The sequence below is a fragment of the Chaetura pelagica genome, unplaced genomic scaffold, assembly GCF_000747805.2.
Source record: "Chaetura pelagica isolate M959 unplaced genomic scaffold, ChaPel_1.0 scaffold85, whole genome shotgun sequence".
NCBI classification, from domain to species: domain Eukaryota; kingdom Metazoa; phylum Chordata; class Aves; order Apodiformes; family Apodidae; genus Chaetura; species Chaetura pelagica.
Genome location: NW_009953505.1, coordinates 2,928,205 through 2,950,887, shown reverse-complemented (window position 1 = coordinate 2,950,887; position 22,683 = coordinate 2,928,205). Strand labels below are relative to the sequence as shown.

General features: G+C 37.7%; 1 protein-coding gene across 1 annotated transcript in view; it reads left to right on the top strand.

Annotated features, from left to right (window-relative positions):
• Positions 1 to 22,683, top strand: part of CWF19L2 (CWF19-like 2, cell cycle control (S. pombe)) — a 62,657-nt gene that overhangs the window by 23,644 nt on the left and 16,330 nt on the right. The window contains exons 10-11 of the mRNA XM_009999387.1: positions 10,288 to 10,413; positions 12,475 to 12,612. Coding sequence (XP_009997689.1) covers positions 10,288 to 10,413; positions 12,475 to 12,612 — 264 coding nt within the window. The remainder of the gene's footprint in view (positions 1 to 10,287; positions 10,414 to 12,474; positions 12,613 to 22,683) is intronic.

The following is a 22,683-nucleotide window of genomic DNA, read 5'->3' as shown; positions in this document are numbered from 1 at the left end:
TCCTGCTGTGCCATCACACTTGAATGCTGTCTGCAGGGTGGCTGTGCCATTCTTTCTTCAGCAAAAGTTTGTGTTTTCTGTACGAAGAGTTGAGTAGCTCTGACTGAAACAGGGAATAACAAAGAGGCCATACTTTTGCAGAACAGCTTTACTATCATTAGTGGTGTTTTTTTGTTGTTTTCTTTTGTTGGTTTGTTTTTTTAATAATGGGTAGATGCAGTTTCTGTGGTAGGTATTTCCTGAATGCCCTTGTTGATGTCAGTAAGGGAAAATTACACAATTGTTGATAAGGCAAACAGCTATGAAGACAAACTGTCTTAAACTTCCTGAATGTAATTTAATTGCAAAAAACAATTTTCTATAAAAAATACCGGAGAAATTGTATCAGCAACTAAATGATCTAAAATATCTTACTGGTTTTGCTACATGTAACAGGTATAAAAGGGCAGAGTGTTTAAAGCTTCTTAAGAATTCAAATTGGTAATATGAAAGCTCTCGAGTGTGCTTTGACACTGGAAGAAAAAGCCTTTTCCAAGTGTCATGCAGCACTTGTAGCTGATTGTGCCAGCTTTTCTGGTTCTGTTTTTCTTCTAGCAGTAAGGAGAATTTCTGCATGTTTTTACTGATGTGTTTTTCACAATGAAAACCACCAGCCATTGGATTTATCTCCCTAGGAAAGTGGTGGATTTCCTGACATAGGGTACTTTTAAGAATCGACTGGACAGGGTGCTGAGCCATCTTGTCTAGATGGTGCTTTTGCCAAGAAAAGTTGTATCAGATGATCCTTTGAGTTCCCTTCCAACATGGTATTCTATGATTTTATGATACCCTGTCACACTGCTCAGAGTGAGTTCTGTTTTTCTTAAGAAATTTGCCATCCCTACAAACAAGAAAAAATATAAGCAAAAACATTTGTGGAAAGCCTTGTTGGTGCAGTACATGCTTCCAATTTGAAATTAGAAGATAGAACCTCTCTGATGCTTCTCTTTGTCTTTGCACAGCTTTAGTAAACACATGGTTTAACACCTTTTTTGATTTTATAAAAATATGAACCATGAGTTAATAAAGTTTTGTATGTTTAAGCAGTGAAGCACAATGACTGTGTTAGAAATGAGGTTTTGAGAGGAGAATATGATCAGCTGATGGCTGTTGGGACCACCTGGTCTTTAGTGTAATCACAGGTTAGGTCTCATTAGCCATTGCTGGTAACATAAAGCATTTTATAGAAATAGGCTGGTTAAAGGGAGCAATTAAACGACGCACCCATCCTTCCAAAAGGAATTAAGAATTTGGCTTTTGGCCAGCACATCTGGGTATCAAGATGCTAGCAGCATGGCTTGCATATTTCTGCACATGGGATTTTTGCAGAGGTTCTTCACAGACACTGCACTAATGTCTTGTGGAGAGTGGGACTCTCCACTGGTGTCTGGAACGGATGCATCCTTACCAATGTCAATATTAACTTTCCTATTATGTTCTGCCTGTGAGCCCAGAGGAATTGCTTCTAAGTAAGATGATGTTACACACTTACTGCTTTTTCAAGTCTTTGGCTTCTTCCAATTTTAAGCTATCACCCCTGGTACTCTTGCTACACGTACTTGTAAGCCCTTTATGGGGTTACATGCTCCTTTCCGATTTGACTGACTACCAATTTCAAAGTGTAGCTAAACACTGAAAGTATCAAACTGCATCTTCAGACCCTTTTTTAAAGTTGTATTTGCAAGGTTATGTTTTTCAACACATCACTGAACAAATGACAAGCTACTGTAGATTACACATTACTAGTTCCAGTCTTACTTGCACAGGCTGGTACTACAATTCTTACTGATTTTTGCGTGAGATTTGAATGCATGTTCATTCTACTAATGAGATATTATTCTGATCACCTCATCTCAGAGATACTTTTAAGAAAGTATGTATGGAGAGTGAATAGGAAGATTTTTGAATGCAAAGATTAATGGAGGCATTCATTGTAAATAGGAGATGAATAAAAAGGTCCTGTTACTTATTATGAGTAATAAACAGTTTAGCTAAAATACTCTTTTCCTAATATAAGAACAAATACTTCTTAAATTTAAATGGCAATCAATTTTATATCAATAAGACAAAATTAAGTTTTTTACATAACATGCTATTAACCTGTGTCACTCACTGACTGGGGGAAAGAAAGGATAGGGAACAATTAGTAGTTATCTAAGTACTTAATCCTTTTATAATAATGATTTCACTTATGAATAGGAGGTATAGTTTGGGTTTTTTGTGGTTTTTTGTTTTGTTTTTTTTAATTATTCCAATGCTTGTTACATAACCTAGCACTACGTGATGAAGATGCACTTATGTAGACTACTTCATTTCTCTGTTACAGCCTGCAGTAAATATTCTAATGCTTGTCTCTGCTTTAAGCATAAGGTCCTGATGGTGGCACATCAACTTTATGATCTTGTTAAACCTTTTTTTTAATGCTATTTCTGTATTAGTTTAATTAGAGAGTCATAGAATGCTTTGGGTTGGAAGATCATTTGGGTAAAGATCATCTAGTTCCAACCTCTGTGCCATGGGCAGGGACACCTCCCACTAGACCAAGTTGCTCCAAGTCTCATCCAACCTGGCCTTGAACACTTCTGGGGGGAGCACATCCACAGCTTCCCTGGGCAACCTCACAGTGAAGAATTTCTGAAATTGTAATAGTGATACTTAATACTCTGACTGACTCTTTCTTGAAATAGGAAATTTTAAACATAGGCAGAAGTTTGCTCTTGCTTCCCTTCCTCATGGTGCTATTTCCCTTAATCTTTTATTTTTGTGTGTGCTATAGGAAACTCAAATCAAAGATACAAGTTTTATATAGTGGACTGATCTTACAGACCTGTGACCATTTTAATTTCATCTTGCTGTGAGATCCTAACCTTGGTTTTGCTATGGAGAATGGCCTACCTACTGGTTTTATAAACATTACCTCAAAGTTAACAGTTCCAGTGTTCACAACAAACAGGAGACCCTGAAGGGCAGTTTACATCCTTTGAAGCTTATGTTGCAAGGGAGCTCTGGTAGTGACTACATCGACTCCTCCATGATGAGTCCTGCCCTTACAAATAGCCCGTGCTGAAGGAGGCAGAAGTGCTCCTTCTAAATGGGATTGAGACATCCTTTTGATACTGTGAGAACCTAGTGAAAGGGTAATTGAAATGGGAGAAGAAAGAGCAATGCAAGAGAACAGGAGACAGTGGAGGGGAGAAACAGCTACATCCAGCACACTGAGAAGTGGCAGATGTCTTCTCAACACTTACTTAATATTAGTAGAACAGAGGTTTCTCCTAGAGGAATGAGGCAGTATTCAAAGCATTTCCATTGGCCATAGACTACAAGAGAAAGAAAGCAGATTTTATGCTTAGTCCAGCATCTAATTTTTCCACAGCGTTTGGTTGTAGGGGCTTATTCCTTGCTGAAAAGGGCTGCTGAACTTTTTTACTTCTTCATGTCACTGTGCTTGTAGTGCTTTAGTGCAGCTCTTGCTAAGTGTTTTCAGCCAGCAAACAACACACGCAGCAAACAGTTTTTTGTGGTCTCCCTAATGAAAAAAAGCCAAAAAATGTTTGTTTTTCTTAGCTCTGGTTGCTCCCTGACCCACAATATACCAAACATTAAAATATATTTTATTCTTTTTAGCTAAAAGCATTGAAAACCCATTCCCATTTGGGTAGATCCTATCTCAAATAATAAGTCTGTTTGCTCCCTTTGTTCAGCTTTTCCAGTGTCTGTTTCTCAAATTAAGCTCTGCACCTGGTGGCAGAGTTTTTCCATTTCTTTCTGCTAGTTTATGAAGCAGACATCTTCTCTGGGGTGTTGAAAAATCTTTTTTTAGAACTGCATTTTATTTACTTATTTATGTATTTAATTTCAAGCATTTATCTTTCAAAACCAGACATGTCTGCTTTGTTTTGTTCAGTTGGATGCTAATCGCTGTGTAGTGGTTTGGTGAGAACAACTGTGTACTTTGCATATTTAATTGGCCTGAAGTTAAAATTCATGTTCCTTAATTAATGGCAACAAATACTTTCCCTTGTATTCTGTAAATACGCTCTGTCTTTGTTTCAGACTGTAAATTATATTGGTTTTGTAGCAGTCATCACAAGATCCAGGGACAGTGACTGAACCTCTTCTCCAGTTTCAGCTTTAGCATTTAGTAGTGATATTTAAAGTATTGTAATATATATTTTTAAACCTATTTCTTAATTATATAAATAGAAATGATATTTTTTGGATTATAATGCTCAATGAATATTACTATTACATTTATGTTCATAATCTATCTTAATATGTTTAATATTTAATGACATTTATTTAATAAGTCATTTATTTAGAAACTTTTGAAAGGTTTAAAGTAGGTTATGTAATACCATACCATTGCATAAAAAAGTAAGACATTCTCCACATGGTAAAAGCAAGTTAAAACATAAGCAAAGACTGACACACTTTTATTGCCTGTATTAAAAAGGTGGTCACAGTTCCTGGGAATACTTGTAAGATCTCTTGGATGATTTCAGAGTTTGTTAGTAGGAAGGAAAGAAGGTACTCCATTCTTGTGCTATGGTTAATGGCAGATAGGTGTTACTGTGTGCCAAGTCATGTAGTCACAGGAATAAAACTATAAATGTGTAAAGAAACTATCAACAGATCAAACGAGAATTTCGGGCACCCTCTTTCAGTTATATTGGTATCCACAGTTGTTTAAAGCATTCAGAAAAGCCTAGTATTTCTGTGAGGCATGGCTTTTCCATGCAAAGGCTCCTCCCCTGCATTGCACATTTGTTCAGGTGTCAAGGAATTCTGTTCTTTGTTAGGGTTGTTTGAGTTTGTCCATTAGAAGTGTTAGATGCATCGCGCCTTAATTCCCAGAATCAGCCTTTGACGCATTTTAAAGGTTTATGTTGTGTAATTGCCACCCTCCATGATTTTTGTGCCATTACCTGTTGAGGTGTTACAATATGTGCAGAAGGATATGGAAATGATGCATTAGAATTCTTTATGGGACTTATAGTGAAAATCTTTGTGGCAGCTTGCTTGAAAATTCCTTTCACTGATTCTTGAATTTAAAGATGAATGCCAAAGTTTATTCTGTTTCTAAAAGAAAAAAGTTGAATGCAAATAATTAATTAATAATATGTTATTCTGATATTGCTATAACCACTTGATCATATTTTTTTTCAGACACTTTCTGCCTCTGGTGTGTTTACAAATAGCTTTAGTGTTTACTATTAGTAAGATCCTCCTCAGAATCAACTTTTGCCTTGCTTTGTTATGTTTATACAATTACCTTTCTATATTTATGCTGTTTTTTTCATTCAGTTCTATTTATACAAGATTTTGACTCCTGAAAGATGTCTTTAGCTATAATAACATATTTTATCTTCTTAATAATCGTGCCTGGCATATTTAATCCATTGAATTAATACTGGTTTCTAGTATACATTTATTTTTAGTCTCTAACATGACTACACATTAGTCTTCATGCTGTCCATAATTATTTTATCCTTTTATCTGTTCCTTTTAATTTCTCTTTGATGGGCTACTTCTTTTTTGTACTTTCTTCTAAAGCTAAATATTACTATAATTTTTTTTTTCTTTTCTCTGAGAAGTTGTGTTTTTTTCCTTTTCTCTCATTGTGGTCAGTCTCAAATGCTTTGTGTCAGGACTGTGGACTCACAAAACTCACAAAAAACTGCCAGCTGTAGGGCAGGTTCAAAGCATTCAGTATGTGTTGTATCTAAATGTTTATCCTTTCATGTTGTGTGAGAGTCCAGTGAAATAACTTACTAATGCCTTATTGTCTTCCTCTCTGGTTTCATTGTACACATCTATGGTTCTTAGTAGTTTTCTAACTCATCTGGTTTAACAAAAAAAAAAGAAAGAAAACATGATGATGAATCCATATTCTTCATAGGCAACTGCTCTGTTTTTCTAGTCCTTAGTATTAGAAGAACCTTTCTAACTTGTGTTTCTTGTGCAATTTAAACTCCTCCTAAATCTCCCAATTGTTTTCTTCTTATTCATTTTATATTCTGTTTGCTGAAACCTTTTGAGTTTCTGCAACCTACCAGTGTTTTTTTGAACTAGAGCACTTTTAAAGAGTAAAAAGGTGTGAAGGGAACTAGTGCATATTTATGTAGATGATACTAAACATGTAAGTAAACCATTAATGTTTGTATCAAACATGATACTTTTCCTGAAAAACATTCCAGGAGCATGTCCAAAATCATGGAAGTTAATAATAATTTATGGGCAGATTTGGTAATTTTTCTTTTCTCAGTCTATAAAAGACATTTGCAAAAAAACCCAAAGCCAGATGCTTTAAGTTTGGTAGCAGTGTAGGGGAGTGTAATATTTGAAAGGAAAAAGTTGGCCCTCCTAGGGATGGAAACTTAGTGAAGATTTTGATTATTAGATGCATTAAGACAATGGAGAAATATTTGAGTTGGCGCAGAGGCATCTCTGTTTTACTGATTTTTCCACCCTTGCCCCAGCTCATTACATGGTTCAGATCTAGATGATGCTCTTTTACTGCCTGTATGTTAGTGTGTTGGCATGCAGAAATAAGGAAACAAACTAAAGCACAGCTCTTTTTAGGATCTGACATTTTGGAACCTGTGTTCAAAGGCACATCAAGTCTGTTTTTCTGAGATGTAGAACACCTTGTGAATTCTGTTCGTTTTGGGAAAATAATAGGCTGCTCAATACTGGCATCCTTTTTGAAATATCTGTATTTTAAACATTTTAGTGAAGACACTTAAAGCTGGGAATGGAGGTTTAAAAAGGAATTTCATTCATGTAAGTTGACATGAGAATCTGATGTTTACTATTCTGTGTAGTTGCTGAGCAAAACAGCATTGCTGTTGTAATTTCTGTTGTGTTTAGGGATTTCTCTTTTTGCAAAGTACTGTGTAAAATGAGGTGAAATTTTAGAGACTGGGAATGGAAAAGATGCAGCCATTTCCTGTGGAAAATTTGCATTTCTTTTTTTTTGTCTCAGCAACATAAAGATGTGGGGAAGAAGGGACGTGGTTCACCTAAAATCAGCAGCTTTTTAGATACTCCATAGGACCACCTGTTTAAGGCCCAAGCCCCTCCACAGTTCTCGGTGAATAATCACGTAACGTAATAAACACGTAACCATTTCTGAAGGGTCCTGTTCACGTGAGGACCCCATTCAGGTCCAACCTTCCACTCAACCAACTCCTGTTACCTGCTGCCCCTGCTTCTGCATGTTGATTCAATGTGACCTCTGGGGAGAGCTGCCAAGCTGCCACATCCCTGCTTGGCCATGTGGGTTTGGTAGGTTTGGGACAAGGTGGCTTTTTTCTTCTACAATGGTCTAGTTAATTTCAGAAAAATTAGCAACACTCTTGGTTTTTGAGCTGCTACTGCAACATCTGTGGTTATGTCTTCAGTTTCCAAACTTGCAGAGTTATCCAAGTTATAAAGAGAGTGAGGGCATTTATCATGTTTCTTCTGATATATTATGTTGGTGTTAACTTTGATTTCCTTATCTTCTCTGTATAAATGTTAAAAATTATTCCATTTCCTTTCTACCTTTTCATACTTCTCTTTTTATGATTTTCTTCTATGTGATTATCTTGTGTTAAGTCTAAAATGTTTAGCCTCTGAGTGTATTTCTCTTTTCCATCATTTCAAACAAAGTTTTGTGCTTATGATAGATAGGTGAGTTTCACATTGTCACGTAAAGTGCTCCTTAGAAAACATTTTTTCCCTTCTAATTCTGTTTATTGAATCTTGGCTTTTTCTTTGGTTTTCTCTACCCCAGCTTCTTCAACTGTTCAAATTATTCTGCTCTCTATCACAGTACTGAGCCTTACGAATCACCTCTTCTTCTCTCAATAGAGAGAAAATCCTTATCTTGTGGAAAAATAACAGTTGAGGCAGGTATGGTTTTCAAAATGAGATTTGCCTTTGGTGATGTGAAAGAGATAAGTTTGACTTCCTAGACAGCTTTTTGGTCCTTAACTTCTACTGTGTTTGACTTTTCTTGGAAACATATAATTAAGCCATTAAAGCACCATACTTAGGTATCTACAGATTTTTCAAATTTTATTTGGATTTCTGGGACAAGCTTTCATTAGGCAAGGATGGCAGATGTAAAGCAGACATAAATTGTTTGGTGGAAAACAGCTTCAAATTGAGATTAATAAAGTTGTTTATAAGTTTTGACAAAGGCTGTCCTCATTTCACCAGATTTAGTGATGCCTCCATTATTTGCTCTAATTTAATCAATCAACTTACCTAAATATAAGTAGTGTAATCAGGAAGCTCTCAGGCTTCTTATTTTTTTGTAAGAAGTTCTTAATCTCTTCAGAAAGTTAAATACTTATTTTTCTGCTGAAGAATTTAATATTTTTCTTGTTTATTATTATGCGTGTGTGTGTATTTGTGTGTATACACACACACACAAATACATATATCAAATCTGAGATCACCCCTATGAAATAGGAATGTGCTGTTGTTCCTGTTTCAGAGTGATCTGAGCTGACCTGACTCTTGACAGGACATGCATCACCCGAATGGATGTCTGTCAGCTGAAAATGTACTAACGTCAATTAACTTCAATTCCAAGTGAGAAGGAAGTTGGTGGTAGCAGATGAAGGCATGGGAAGTCTGAGGGCTGGACACATAAAAGGAATGATATGGCACAGCACTCAGCACCCCCGTACTTTACTTGTAGTCAATTGGCAACAATAGCGTAAGCCACAGCTGTAAGCACCTGGAAATGGAAATTGTAGTAGCTGAGGCATATTGAATTATTTAAATAGTCATTTGGGAAATGGATATATTGATTTGCTTGCATGGTATTTTTTTCTCAAGGACTGGTATCCACGGGAGTGCCTTCATCACTGAGCTAGTGATAGTGTAACAAGAAAGCTGGGGAGGGACTTTTTACAGCGGCTTGTAGTGAGAGAACAAGAGGTAATAGATCAAAACTTGAAGCGGAGAGATTTATGTTGGGCATGAAGAGGAAATTTTTTACTGTGAGGGTGGTGAGACACTGGATCAGGTTGCCCAGGGAACTTGTGGAAGCCCCATCCCTGGAAGTGTTCAAGGCCAGGTTTGATGGAGGCCTGAGCAACCTGGTCAAGTGGAAGGCGGCCCTGCCTATGCAGGTCAGAAGGGGAGTAGATGATCTTTAAGGTACCTTCCAACTCAAACCACTCTATATTACATGATTCTGTGACAATGCTCTGTTTTCATACATGCTGATAAATTCTGTCTGGCTTACTGAGTCCCCCATGTGTCATTTTCCCTCCTGCTGTTTAGGTTTTCCAGGACTCCTCCTCCTCCTCTCTCTGCTCTGTGGGTAGCGAAGTTATAGGAGATAGATTTGTAATCTTCATGAGCTGCATTGAAGTGAAAGGAGTCTCTATGATTCTGTGATTTTTACAAAAGGGTGTATTTTTCTGATCGAAATCTGTTGTCACAGCCCTTTTTTATGTATTCAAGTATTAATGATCAGTTGAAGTAAGTCAACCATGGATAAAACTTAGGGATAAGTGTGCTTATTCCAGACATTCAGATTGTGTTTTGATATGGATTTGATGTTAAGCCATACATGTCTGGCAAAATTGGAGCAGTTTTGGGCATGCTTGTAAGCATAGCTTGATACAACTCCAGAACATCACTGATAAAAACTTAGGTGTCCATAAGGTTTTAAGTGCTGAAGGGTAGACTAGGAGTTTTGAGATTACAGTTTTTTTGTCCAAACTAAGATGATGTCCCATGTAGCTAATTGCATGAGGCAGGTGTTTGCTTCTTGTCTTATAGTTCTGAAGATGCCCAATATAATAAGGATTTACACTATCTGGCAAAATGTTCCTGTTGTACAAGGAAACTGCGAGGTCTTCTGTGTTCTAATCAGGATAGTGAATTTACTCTGTGTTCACCTGTCACTGGCTGTCAGATTGAAGTGCAGGAAAACAGTTGGCAGCTTGCTTCTTGGGTTCTGATAAAGAAAAATCAACATTATTAGTAGTTTTCATATTAACCTTCTATCCATGTAAATATCCATGTCTAGTGGTAAGGACCACTCTGTGAACTTCTTTCTTTCTAGTATCCAGCTTTTAATGTGTTCACAGCTGTCCTGCGTTATAATGAGAATGCAAAATGTAAATAATGGTTATTTGCCCTTTAGGATTTTAAACATTAATTTAGTTTGGACTAGGTTTTCTTTTTAGTTTTGCCTGTACCATCTTTTAAAAAAATATATCTTAAAACCTGATACAGGCTTCAAGCCTTCAAGAAGATGAACAAGTGGTCCTTGTCAGAACAGATCGAAGTGGCAGAGCATGGCCTGTTACTGCACCAGCAGAACCACTGGAGCCAAAAGGAGGACGGAGAAAGCGGCAGATGGTAAGTTTTACAAATCATAGAGTAGACTCATAGACCATCAAAGTTGGAAAAGACCTTCGAGATCATGAAGTCAAACAATCCACCCTACAACCCCTAACCACTAAACCAGCTCCTGAAACACTATGTCTACCCATTTTTTTAACACCTCCAGGGATAGTGCCTCCACCACCTCCCTGGGCAGCCTGTTCCAATGCCTCACCACTCCTTCCATGAAGAAATGTTTCATAATACACACTCTGAACCTCTCTTGATGCAACTTGACCCCATTTCCTCTTGTCCTATCGTTGGTCACTAGGGAGAAGAGGCCAACACCCACCTCACTACAACCTCCTTTCAGGTAGTTGTAGAGAGCAATGAGGTCTCCCCTCAGCCTCCTCTTCTCCAGGCTGAACAGCCCCAGCTCCCTCAGCCTCTCCTCATAAGACCTGTCCTCCAAACCCCTAATCAGCCTAGTTGCTCTTCTCTGCACCCTTTCCAGAACCTCAATGTCCTTCCTATTCTGCAGTGCCCAAAACTGCACTCAGTGCTTGAGGTGCAGCCTCACCAAGGCCAAGTAGAGGGGCAGGATCATCTCCCTGGTCCTGCTCGTCACACTATTCCTGATGCAGGCCAGGACGGTGTTGGCTTTCTTGGCCAGCAGGGCACGCTGCTGGCTCATGTTCAGCCAGCTATCAGTCAACACCCTCAGGTCCTCTCTGCTGGACAGCTCTCCAGCCATTCCTCCCCAAGCCTATAGTGTTGCTAAGGGTTGTGGCCAAAGTGTAGGACTCAACATTTGGCCTTATTAAAACTCATGCAATTGGCCTTGGCCCATCGATCCAGCCTGTCCGGATCCCTCTACTGAGCCTCCCTGCCCTCAGGCAGATCAACACTTCCACCCAACTTAGTGTCATATGCAGACTTACTGAGGGTGCACTCTGACCTCTCATCCAAGGCATCGAATGTCAGTACTCAAGTGTAATTCTGAAATTATTTAATAGTTTTATGATGCTATCATAAATGAGTGTTTTGACTATGTTTCCCTGGGGATCACTTTGGAGCTTATTTAAATGCACATACAAGAAAAAGTTTTTCAAATTATCACAAATCATAGCAGAGGAGTTTATATTACATAAAGTTACATAAATAATAAAGATTAACAGAGGTGAATATTTCTGAAGTAAGAATGATTTTACTGAACTACTCAGGCCAGGGGCTAATTTTCCTTTTTTTCTCCTGATGAAAAATACTGCTACTGCTGATAATAAAAATTATGACCTAATCTTTGTAACAAAGCATTTTGGGCAACAGTGAGAAGCTTGGGAGCTGGAGCAGCTTCTTATTCTTAGGTTATTTGCTTGCAACAGTAAATAAACTAATATTTCAACCTTCTTGGAATAAGAGGATCTGACAACACCTCATGTTTCTAGCAAGTATGCTCTTTATTAGTAGGACTGTTCGGTTTGTAACACTGCTGTAGAGGAGTGAAAGGTACAAGAGGGTGAGGAATTGATTGTCATCTTCCTGTTGTTTCCATTCTGGAAAATACCATCTCTGCCTTATGATTAAGACCATTCCCTATACTCCTTCAGGATTTAGTTTGGTCCTGGCCTAAAGGAGAAACTCTGTTCTCTGGTGCATTGTCTAAGATGGCAACATTTCCCAGCAGAAGTGCCACATTTATCAAAGCTTTCAGTAGTGTCTGTGATGGCTTGTGTTTCAGTGGTGTCTGGGACTTGAGGATTCAAAAGCTTCTGCAAATAATGAAGATTACTTTTACAGTATTCCATTTTTGTTAGCTAATTAACTATTTCAGAGAATGAATGTAAATCTTTCCTGAGATTTAGCTCTGATAGCTTAAAGATATAAAAGATATAGCGATTTCTATTTAGAGCTATTGATGCAATTGAAAAAAGGGGAAGGTGTTCTTTTCCTTATGTTAAGTGAAGCAGCAAGCCCAGTTGTTTCACATGGGCTTAGCTTGATTCATTATTCTTTAAACTTATTGAAGTTATTAGGATCTGAATTTTATAACTGATCTTTCTCACTAGGTTAATATTTATTTTCAATGTTTCTTTCCAGATCACTACTCATATAGATAAAGAAAGAGTCAGGTATTTTCAGGATGATGATAGTATGAACCTGAATGATTTGGTCAGAAATGAGAAGATGAGAACAGCAGAGGATCAAAACTCATTGTTTATGCGTATGGCATCAAAGGTAAGGTGTTATGTATATGTCTTTTTAATAAAACATTTTATTATTAGAAGTATAAGGAAGGTCGTGAGGCCTCAGTGCTCTTGGTATGTTGCTTTTGGTTGAGAATTCTGATTGTCTTCAGGAATAATCAAGTCTGTTGTAAGATGGTCCTGGTAGATGTTAGCAAGTGGTAACCTTTGGATGGAAACCTGATGCATGTAGGAAATGTGGTGTGTTCAGTTCCTTCATAAAGGTTATTGTGTCTGTAGAATTCAGTGCTTTTGAGATGAACACTTTTAGAGTGTGTTGTAAATTACTAGGTTACTTATGCCCAACAAAGCAGCTTTTCCCCACATCAGTCACAAATAAAAGAAGTGTTTTCTTAGTGTTTAGAATGGCTCTTCCATCTAGAGATTACAAGAATAAATGAGATTTGAAGCAAACTACCTGGAATTCCATCAAGATGTCCTGGATAATGAGGTAACTTATGCTTGCAGGCCACAGAGATTTATGTTATGGTTCCATGAGTGATTCCACTTAAAAGCGCAGCCAGTTCACACATAGTGCAGTGCAAATGGAATTATTAATTTCTGTCCTCCAAACTGAATGATAAGGGATACTTTCTGTGCTTGATATGTTTGACAAGCTACGATGTACAGTTTCTCTAGCATACTTCAGATTTTACTAGGTGACTGCTCCAGTATTTTGTGTATTTTTATATTTTCCAATATTGAGCAGGTTTTGAAAAAACTTTTTAGCATGGAATTAGTAACATCACAGACAAAATTTGTTTTTACATTTATATAGAAGGCAGACAAGATCCTGAAGCATGGGTTTTGGTTAATTTTTTTCTTGCTAAAATTCACAGAATCATAAAATGGTTTGGGTTGGAAGGGACCTTAAAGATTATCTAGGGGCACCTTCCACTAGACCAGGTTGCTCAAACCCCATCCAACCTGGCCTTGAACACCTCTACGGAGGTGACCCATGACCCTCCTCTGGACTTGTTCTGAGATCTCCATGTCCTTCCTGTGTTGGGGACTCCAGAGCTGGACACAGTGCTCCAGGTGGGGTGTCACCAGAGTAGAGAGGGAGAATCACTTCCCTTGACCTGCTGGTCACACTTCTTTTGATGCAGCTCAGAACATGGTTGGCTGTCTGGGCTGCTCACTCATGTTGAGCTTCTCATCAACGAACACCCCCAAGTCCTTTTCTTCAGAGCTGTTCCCAATCTATTCTCTGCCAAGCCTGTATTTTTGTTTGGGATTGTTCTGACCCAGGTGCATAACCTTGCATCTGGCCTTGTTGAACCAGAGCTTATGGAGGTTAAAAGAAAAATAAAATCCAGAACCCAACCATTATTGAAAAAGTGCTTGTCTTATCCAAGTATGGAGAATGGAAGAGCTTGAGCCTAACAGGCTTTGAATTAAGCTTTGATAAGAAAGATTGAAAAATTACCTTGAGGGAAGTACTATAAGTAATTATCTTGAGCTTGCTAAAAGCATAATACTAGGAGTTAAATGAATTGGAATAAAGAAGCCTGCAGGAATGTGGTGTTGAAAAAACTTGGTCAAGGTATAATTAGGTCATTTAGGAAAGATAAGTGCATGCCAGAGGAACTAATGAACTATTTGCATTAATACCCTGTATAAATGAGGTAAGAGTGATTCTTTTGCATGAGCCATTATTTACATGGAATAAATGAAAAACAGTCTCAACTGTATCAGTAAAACAACTTTTAGCTTGAATTTATAGAAATAAATTATTTTAAAAATAAACTCTTATTTGAGATGAATAAGAACAAATTACTAAAACCAAGTGGTCCTCACTTAAGTGGTCTGAAAGAAGTCAGATGTGACATGTTGAACTGTGAAATGCTGACTGTAGTCTTTATTCATCCTGAGGAACAGAAGATGGCAAGTATATTGGCAATCTTGAAAAAGAAAACAGAGGGCAGGAGTCAATGGTTATTTTTTATTAGAACAGGTTACCACTGGATTTGTCAGGAATGTATATTCAACGCATACATAAACCATCTGGAGGAATGGATAATTTGATCTGATGATTTGTTATTGTTACATAATTATTCAGGACTATCAAAACTGGAGGTCACCGTAAATTGTAAATTATAGAATTCCAAAATACAAAGCTGGCATTTTTATAACATTGTGAAACTTGTATCTGAACTGATTCTTAAGATTCACTGTTACTGGAGAGATGTACATATTTTAGTGGTGTGAGTCATCTCCTATTTTGAGTGCCGTCTGACAGACATGGGTATAAAAGGAATTAAGATGTCTAGCTCAGACACAGGAGATTATGCTGTAGACCTCTCACATAAGGAGAAGGAGGTCCCACCATAGGTACTGAGGCAATAAATTCAGATGAAAGGCAGGGCTGATGAATGCAAAATTATGGTAATAGTGAAACTGAGTGAGCTGTGTATGTGCCATAACAGGCTGTTTTAGTGCTTGATTTGAGAGTCATTGTGAATCTGCAGCCATCATCTTTGTGCTGGTGGGATTGTGAAAAAAAGGAATTTAGAACACATAGAAAACTTAAAAGACTACTGCAGTGCACCCATGGTGAACCTGTAGACATACCTGTCGTCAAAGGTACAGAATGGTGGCCATTTGAAGAAACCTAAGGAAGATGAAATTTCTTCAGCTTTGGTAGGGAAAAAAGGTGGGGAAATGGTCACAGAGAAAAGTTTAACATGAAGGAGTGTGGGTTGTGGGGTTTTTTAAAATTTTTTTTTGCTTTTGCTTTTTTTGTTTGATTGTTTGTTTGTGGTTTTTTTTTGTTGTTGGCTTTTTTGTTGTTTCCCCTCCCCTCCACGCAGTGGAGAAGGAAATTGTAGAACTCATGCAGTAGAACATGGCATGCTGTGGGGGCCTTAGTTGTGAGTGGGAAGAAAAAGGATAGAGTGCTGTTGTTAAGTACAGTTTCACTGGTAAATATTAAACAGGGAGATCTAGATAGGATTTTGGCTCAGGATTTCCACAGTGAAATGCTGAGAGCTTCATGTGTGTAGCAGAAGTGTCAGTTCTTCAAGACATGCCTTGTTTGTGGTTTTCCCCATACATTGGAGCCATTGCTGGAGATGGATTGTGCAACATGAAATGATCACATGAGATTAGAGTGAACAACTAAATTTAGTATGTTTCATTCTAAAGGTTTCTTTCTTTTTGGACTTCTGTTTTGTTTAAGGATAATGTTTTTAAAAACAATATTACAAGAACATATTCAGTTTTCTGGCTTATGCAACTACTTTATTTTTTGTTTGAGAGATCTCTAAAGTTCCTACTGACTTGAATAAGCTTTGAACAAGATGCTATGTATTGTGTTTCTTTTTTGTTCCTAGGCAAAGATATACTGCATCGTATTATTTTATTATAACAAGCTTTTTTAATTAATAGCTAGCTCTCACGTAAACCTTTAAGATTGAGCCATATTATTTATTTACTAGTGAAGTGTGCTGGAGCTTGTGCTGAAAGTAGATGTTTTGTCATTTACTGCTCAAGATGAAGTTGTTCTCTTCTGGCTGTACAGAGTTTCTGTTACCATAATATAGCCAAATATGGCTGGGGTTACTTTTTTTAGAGTTGTGTTGTTTTGTTTTTTTATTGCTCTGCAGTCCTTGTAACTCTTTGGTTATGCAGTGTGATCACCTTTATTGAGTCCTTTAATCCAATGTGAATTTAACAATGTGAACAGAGGAGCCTAAACCTTCCCTTTCTTTATCACCTCAGTCTTGTGCAGTGCATTTGCTCCTGCTTCTATGTTGTGTTGGACCAGCCAGCAGTGTAATTCCCCACACAGTTGTGGCTCTAGCCAGCTGTGGTTACCACTCAGCATATAGACTACAGCACTATTTCCTTCATGGATTTTCCCAGGCCTTCTGTTAATTTTCCAGGCTATGCTAAAAAAATTACTCCAGCCACATGGCTGTTGAGGACAGAGGAAATGAGCGCTGCCCTCACGAACAAGAAAGAATGAAAAAGACAGAGCTGAATGCTCTGCTCCACATGAATGCTACTTTTATGATACGTAGTGTTTTACTGGTATTTCAAATGATACACAGGCTAGTTGTTATGAATCTCTGAAGATAAGAATGTAATTGCAGTTTCGTAAAGGGAGGAGGAGATGTTGAATTAAAAAGATATAAGGTATAAAAGGATTTACTTTCTTAAATGGAACTTAGAAGAAATATCAGTATGTAGACCCAAAATGTCTATCCATGAAACCTCTGTCTAATCCCATTGGCAACTAACGGTCTATAAAACATTGTCTCATGCCTGACTCCCACTCATATTCACAGGCTAAACATCTGTTGTGGTCCAGCATTACTTGTCCTTACACGTCTTTTTTTTCCCCACCTGTAAAGTTTGCTTTTCTCAAGAACTCCACAAGATCAGATGGAGGGAATATGTGATCTCCTTGCTATATGTTTGCCTGTTGAACCCATGTTTTAAATTTAGATGAAAAGCAAAATCCAATTTTTAATTCCCCTCTTTCCCATTCTTCTTTTTCTAGTTGTGGTTCTAATACAACCCTGTTGTACTTGACACTCTTGTCTCCTGATACTTTTTAGCTTCTCTTCACAGCATATTGATGTGGACATCAGTTATCTCTGTCAGTTTGCAGCCTATCCCACAGCCATCCCATGCATGCAATTATGTTGACTTTATGAACATCATGAAGAAGCACCAGATCTTTGTCAGTGGCAGAAAAGCTTTTTTTAAACAGAAGTTTAAAACCCAACACTAATCTTTTTAATGTATAGAAAAAGCAGGCCTTAAAGTCTGATTCTTTAATTTTTAACCAGTACACCTAAAGAAAAAAAACAACACTGAAATTACTGTGTTTCTACTTCTTATTTTCTTTGGCTTGAAAAGCAGACTAGGGTTTTACTACCACAGAAGTATGACTATAGGATACATAAAAATCAACACAATATTAAAAAACAGTTTATTGTTTTTTTCCTCCTGTTGGTTTTATAGTACAAAATACATGTAATGTCTTAGATTTCTCAAAGCTTTAAGTAGACTGTCTGTGGTTCCTTCTACCCTTGACTGTTTTAAGTAGTTCAGTTTTCCCAAATTCATGCTGCTAAGACTTATTTAATTCTTTCACTTATGTCAATAGATGCTTGTGGGCGTACAAAGACTCGTTTCTAGAACATTACCTCAATACAGATTACCTGCTATTTGAACACATAAATTCTGCTAAGGCTTTTTTTTTTTTCTTTTTTGATTATGTTTTACTAAAAGAAAGAAAGCTTAATTTGTGTTGTTCATCAGACCATTTAAATTTTGGCCATAAACTTATTTAAATATCTCTGCAGTAATTTGTAACATGAATTCAAATAGTGAAAAATGCAGAACTGTATTATTAATGCTGACCTTCATTTATGAATTTAGTAACAAGATATGCTGGTATTACAGGTCTGCATAAAGGGAATTTGCATGTTGCCTTTCCTTGGTCCTGAAGTATGTAAAAATGGAAAATTATTTCTAGCCTTATCATTTTTACTTGCTCTGCAAACCCACTTGTTGCACGTATTTTCATTTAATAGAATCATTAGGGTTGGAAAAGACCTTCAAGATTATCAAGTCCAGCTGTCTGCCCTACACCCCTGTGACCACTATACCATTTCCTGAAACACCATGTCCACCTGTTTCTTGAACACCTCCAGGGATAGTGCCTCCACCACCTCCCTGGGCAGCCTGTTCCAATGCCTCACCACTCTTCCTAAGAAGAAATTTTTCCTAATATCCAATCTGAAATTCCCTGGGTGCACCTTGACCCCATTTCCTCTTGTCCTATCACTGGTCACTAGGGAGAAGAGGCCAACAACCACCTCACTACAACCTCCTTTCAGGTAGTTGTAGAGAGCAATGAGGTCTCCCCTCAGCCTCCTCTTCTCCAGGCTGAACAGCCCCAGCTCCCTCAGCCTCTCCTCGTAAGACCTGTCCCCAGACCCCTAATCAGCCTAGTTGCCCTTCTCTGCACCCTCTCCAGCACCTCAATGTCCTTTCTATACTGCAGAGCCCAAAACTGCACACAGCGCTCAAAGTGCAGCCTCACCAAGGCCAAGTAGAGGGGCCAAAATAATAGTCTAGAAACATTTTAAAAGCTAAAGAAAAAACCGAAACAACCCACAAAAAACTAACAGCAGAATATTGCTGCTGCTATTATTGTGTAATAAACCCTTTTATTCCTTTTTTTCACATGGTGAAGCCATTGTAGCACGGTATTTGGTAGATATGATGAAACTCTAAGAGTTCTTCTGCGATGCTGCTATTTACTTAAAGACACAGAGGTGTACATGGTTTGCTGTGAAAAAAAATAATATGAAAACCCAAGAAAAAATAATTTCAAAACACCTTGTTCTGTGTTATGCTACACTGCAGTTCAGTGCATTAAACTTTCTGTGTATATTGTGTGGACACAAAGGTAGAGCTGTTTTGTGTGTTGAAACAAACAGCAGTGGCAGCTGGATTAGGAAAGAAATGTTAGAACATGAGGACCTGTGGATGAGCAGCCCCCATTAAATGGCTGCATAAATGTTTGTTCTTTATGAATTATGGTAAAATTACAAGATATGTTGCAATTAGGACGTGTGCAGGACAGCCTTTTCTAGACATCTGAGTTATGGCCAGGGATAACTGTGAAGTTAATGGTACACTTTTACTAGCAAAATCCTGTGGCTGCAGGTATTTTGTTTGGCTTACATTTTATTTCAGTTTTATCTGTCCTAATAACTAATTATAGCAAAATCTACTGTTTTGTTTTCAAATAAGTGTAGCAAAAATGAGCATGGTCCCTAACCATTGAGCAGTACTCTGCTGTTTTTTTATTGCTTGACTTTTGCTGTTCAAAGGTCTACCTTGCCCATCAGCATGATTCATAATATTTTCCTCTCAGTGTCATAGGCCTTACAAGCTCTCTGTGTGTGCTGATATGATAAAAACCTTTTGATACTATGTGGTTAACATAGTATTTATTTCCCTGGGATGATAGGTTTGGGAAATGCCTGTATGCTGAATTATACAATACCAAACATCATTGCAATTCTGCGACAAAGAGACCAACTTACAGATGGTCATACAAATTCAGCTGTCTGTGGTCATAGGGAGATTAGAGGTGTAATAAAATTAACGTGATACAATTCTGCCTTGGTTTGTCTTGAGCAAATGCTATTTAAGATCAGAAGGACTGTTTCCTGAGGTAATTTTGTTGTAAACAATAGATGCTAAGTGCTGAATAAATTTAAATGTGATGAGGTAGAGTCATATGTCACTCAGATTTATATTCTAAAATAATAGTTTGCTCTTCCTCATTGCAGTTTCCCAAAATATATTATGAGTACAACATTCCACAAATATTAACACTGTCATTTAAAGTTGAAGACGTCAGTGTTGCCATGACAATTTAAAACCAAGCTGATATGTTTTATACAATCTATAGACTTTTTTCACAAATTTTCCAAGCAGATGCACTTTTATTAGCTTATATGGAAGCAACTTTAACTATGATTGCATTAGCAAGAAAAGAGGAAAAGCAGAAGCTCAATAGTTGCATACAAAATTGAACAAGAATATAAGTAGAAGAGTACACACGTAAAAAAGCTGAGAATAACCCACACTACAAAGGTGCAGGTACATTTTGTTACTGAGCTAATTGCATTTAATGGACTTTCCAGTTTGATCCCCAAATTTCAGAGGAGATTTGAAGAAGGGGAGAAAGATTTTCATGTATCAATAAGAGAAAAATAATCAGTATAAAATTAAGCTATGAGATACAGTTCCATCCATCTGAACTCTTGCCAGAAAAATGAGGCTTACTCTGCAGTGTACCGGACACAGATCTGCAAGAGATACTTTTGGAGGCAGTTCTGTAACAAGGTGCTTAATGGCTTCAGTAACGTGAAAAATGAAAAAAGGCATCAATTATTATATGAAAATAATGTTATAAAATGGAATTATTATTGTAATATATTCATACTATTCATGCTAGTTTTAATGTTGAGTATTTCATCAACAGATACAACAGTGTGGTTTTTGTCTCCCAAATAATTTTCACTTATGCATAGTCAGGAGCTGATCTCTTCTGGAATTCCTGCACTGAATGGTTTCTCTCCTTGCTTTGAGTTTTGGCAACATTTGCACACATTAGGTCTATCCAAATGAAGGCCCTTGTGGTGATTTTTATCTGCTCCTGAAGCAAGTTTGGATGTTTTTCCTTGCTGCTGTTTACATGTTTGTGTATTACAGGCCCTTCTTGGCCAGAGCAAGCAAAACTGTGATGCTGTCTGTGTTAAACCAAAACTTCGTGGTTGTGGAAGATCTCCTGTCAGTTGTACAGTAGAAATTTCAGTTGTACAATTAAACTGAGGTGTAGGAAGCTATGTAATTTTGCCTGGTGCTGAGTCCTGAAGCTACCTGTGCATTCTCTGACTAGCTGGTGCTGGCCAAAAAAGAAGGGGAAGTTGGAAAATAGAGGATGCATATGAAGGAGAAATATGGAGAGGAGCCCAAAACCAAAAACTGAAATGGGAAAGAGGAGACAGAGTACTGTGGAGATGAGCTGTCTTATGAGAACATCGGTTTATGTTAGCTCTTGGTTTTGGCCAGGGTCTGGTAGAAACAAGTACTTAATGTTTACATTTCTTAGACTAACTTGAGGTAGTTCAGTGATGCATTTTTAGGACTTTCCAACTTAAAGCAGGTATATAAAAGTAAAAAAAAACCCCAACCTGCTTCTTACCAGTTTCTGCGTGGCACCTGAAATACAGCAAGTGCAGCATCCAGCATAGTGAGGGAACTGAATAGCAGCTTCCAGAATGCTTTAACTTTCACAGTTAACAGGTGTGATGCTTCAGCTGATACAGAACAACAGCTTTCCAACAAATCCAGTACAGAATCACAGAAACCTAGGGGTTAGAAGGCACCTCGAAAGATCATCTTGTCCAACCCCAGCTCCCTCAGCCTTTCCTCATAAGGGAGATGTTCCACTCCCTTGATCATCTTTGTGGCTCTGTGCCACAAACTGCTCTTTCAAGCAGATCCCTGTCCTTCTTGAGCTGAGGGGCCCAGAACTGGACACAATATTCCAGATGCAGCCTCACCAAGGCAGAATGGAGGTGGAGGAGAACCTCTCTTGACCTACTAACCACACCCTTTCTAATACACCCCAGGAAGCCATTGGCCTTCGTAGCTACAAGGGCACATTGCTGGCTCATGGTCATCCTCCTGTCCACCAGGACCCCCAGGTCCCTCTCTCCTGCACTGCTCTCCAGCAAGTCAACCTGTACTGGTACATGGGGTTGTTCTTCCCCAGATGCAAATACGTCAGCATAGTTCCTTCATTGGATCTGTACTAACTTGATCTTTCATGTGGAAGAAGTTATATATGAAATAAATCAGTTTTTAAATGATTACTTGCTTTCCTGCTGGCATTTTGGAAAACCTCTCTTCTTGTTCTTTCAATTCCCCTTTAACTTGGTTGTAGAGATTTTGTTATAGCCAAGTAATGCAATTGGCAGAACACACCGTGAACCTTATTTTAAGTTTATAATTTTTTTAAAGAGAATTTCCATTTTTTTTCCAGAATAAATTTTCAAAAAGGCCAATATTTAGAATAGCAATTGAAGAGTACTCTCTAGTCTGCCTGTCATAGCAGCTATGTTTTACTTCATTTCAGTTCTGACACATGGATGTTTGCATTTGTAGGATTCAAAGGATAATAATATATAAGGAATTATGCCTTTAAAAAAGACTTTTTAAAAATACTACTGGCAAAGAATGCTTTAGTGATGCTCATTGCTACCATTCTAATGTCTTCAGTGGAATTTTTTGTTTGTTTGTTTTTAAGGCAGAAAACGTTGCTGAATGAATTTTCCCACTTATGTTTGTATCATATCTTATTTCAGCATGAGTACACAATTTTTGCTGGATGATATTTTTGCCTGTCTTTAGGTTTCTGTACTTCCTGAACATTCCTTGAGGTATTTTGGAAGGACAGTGTGGTAACACAGGATTGGCAAAGAAATTCTTATTCCTTTAATGACTGTTCTTTTCAGAGTAA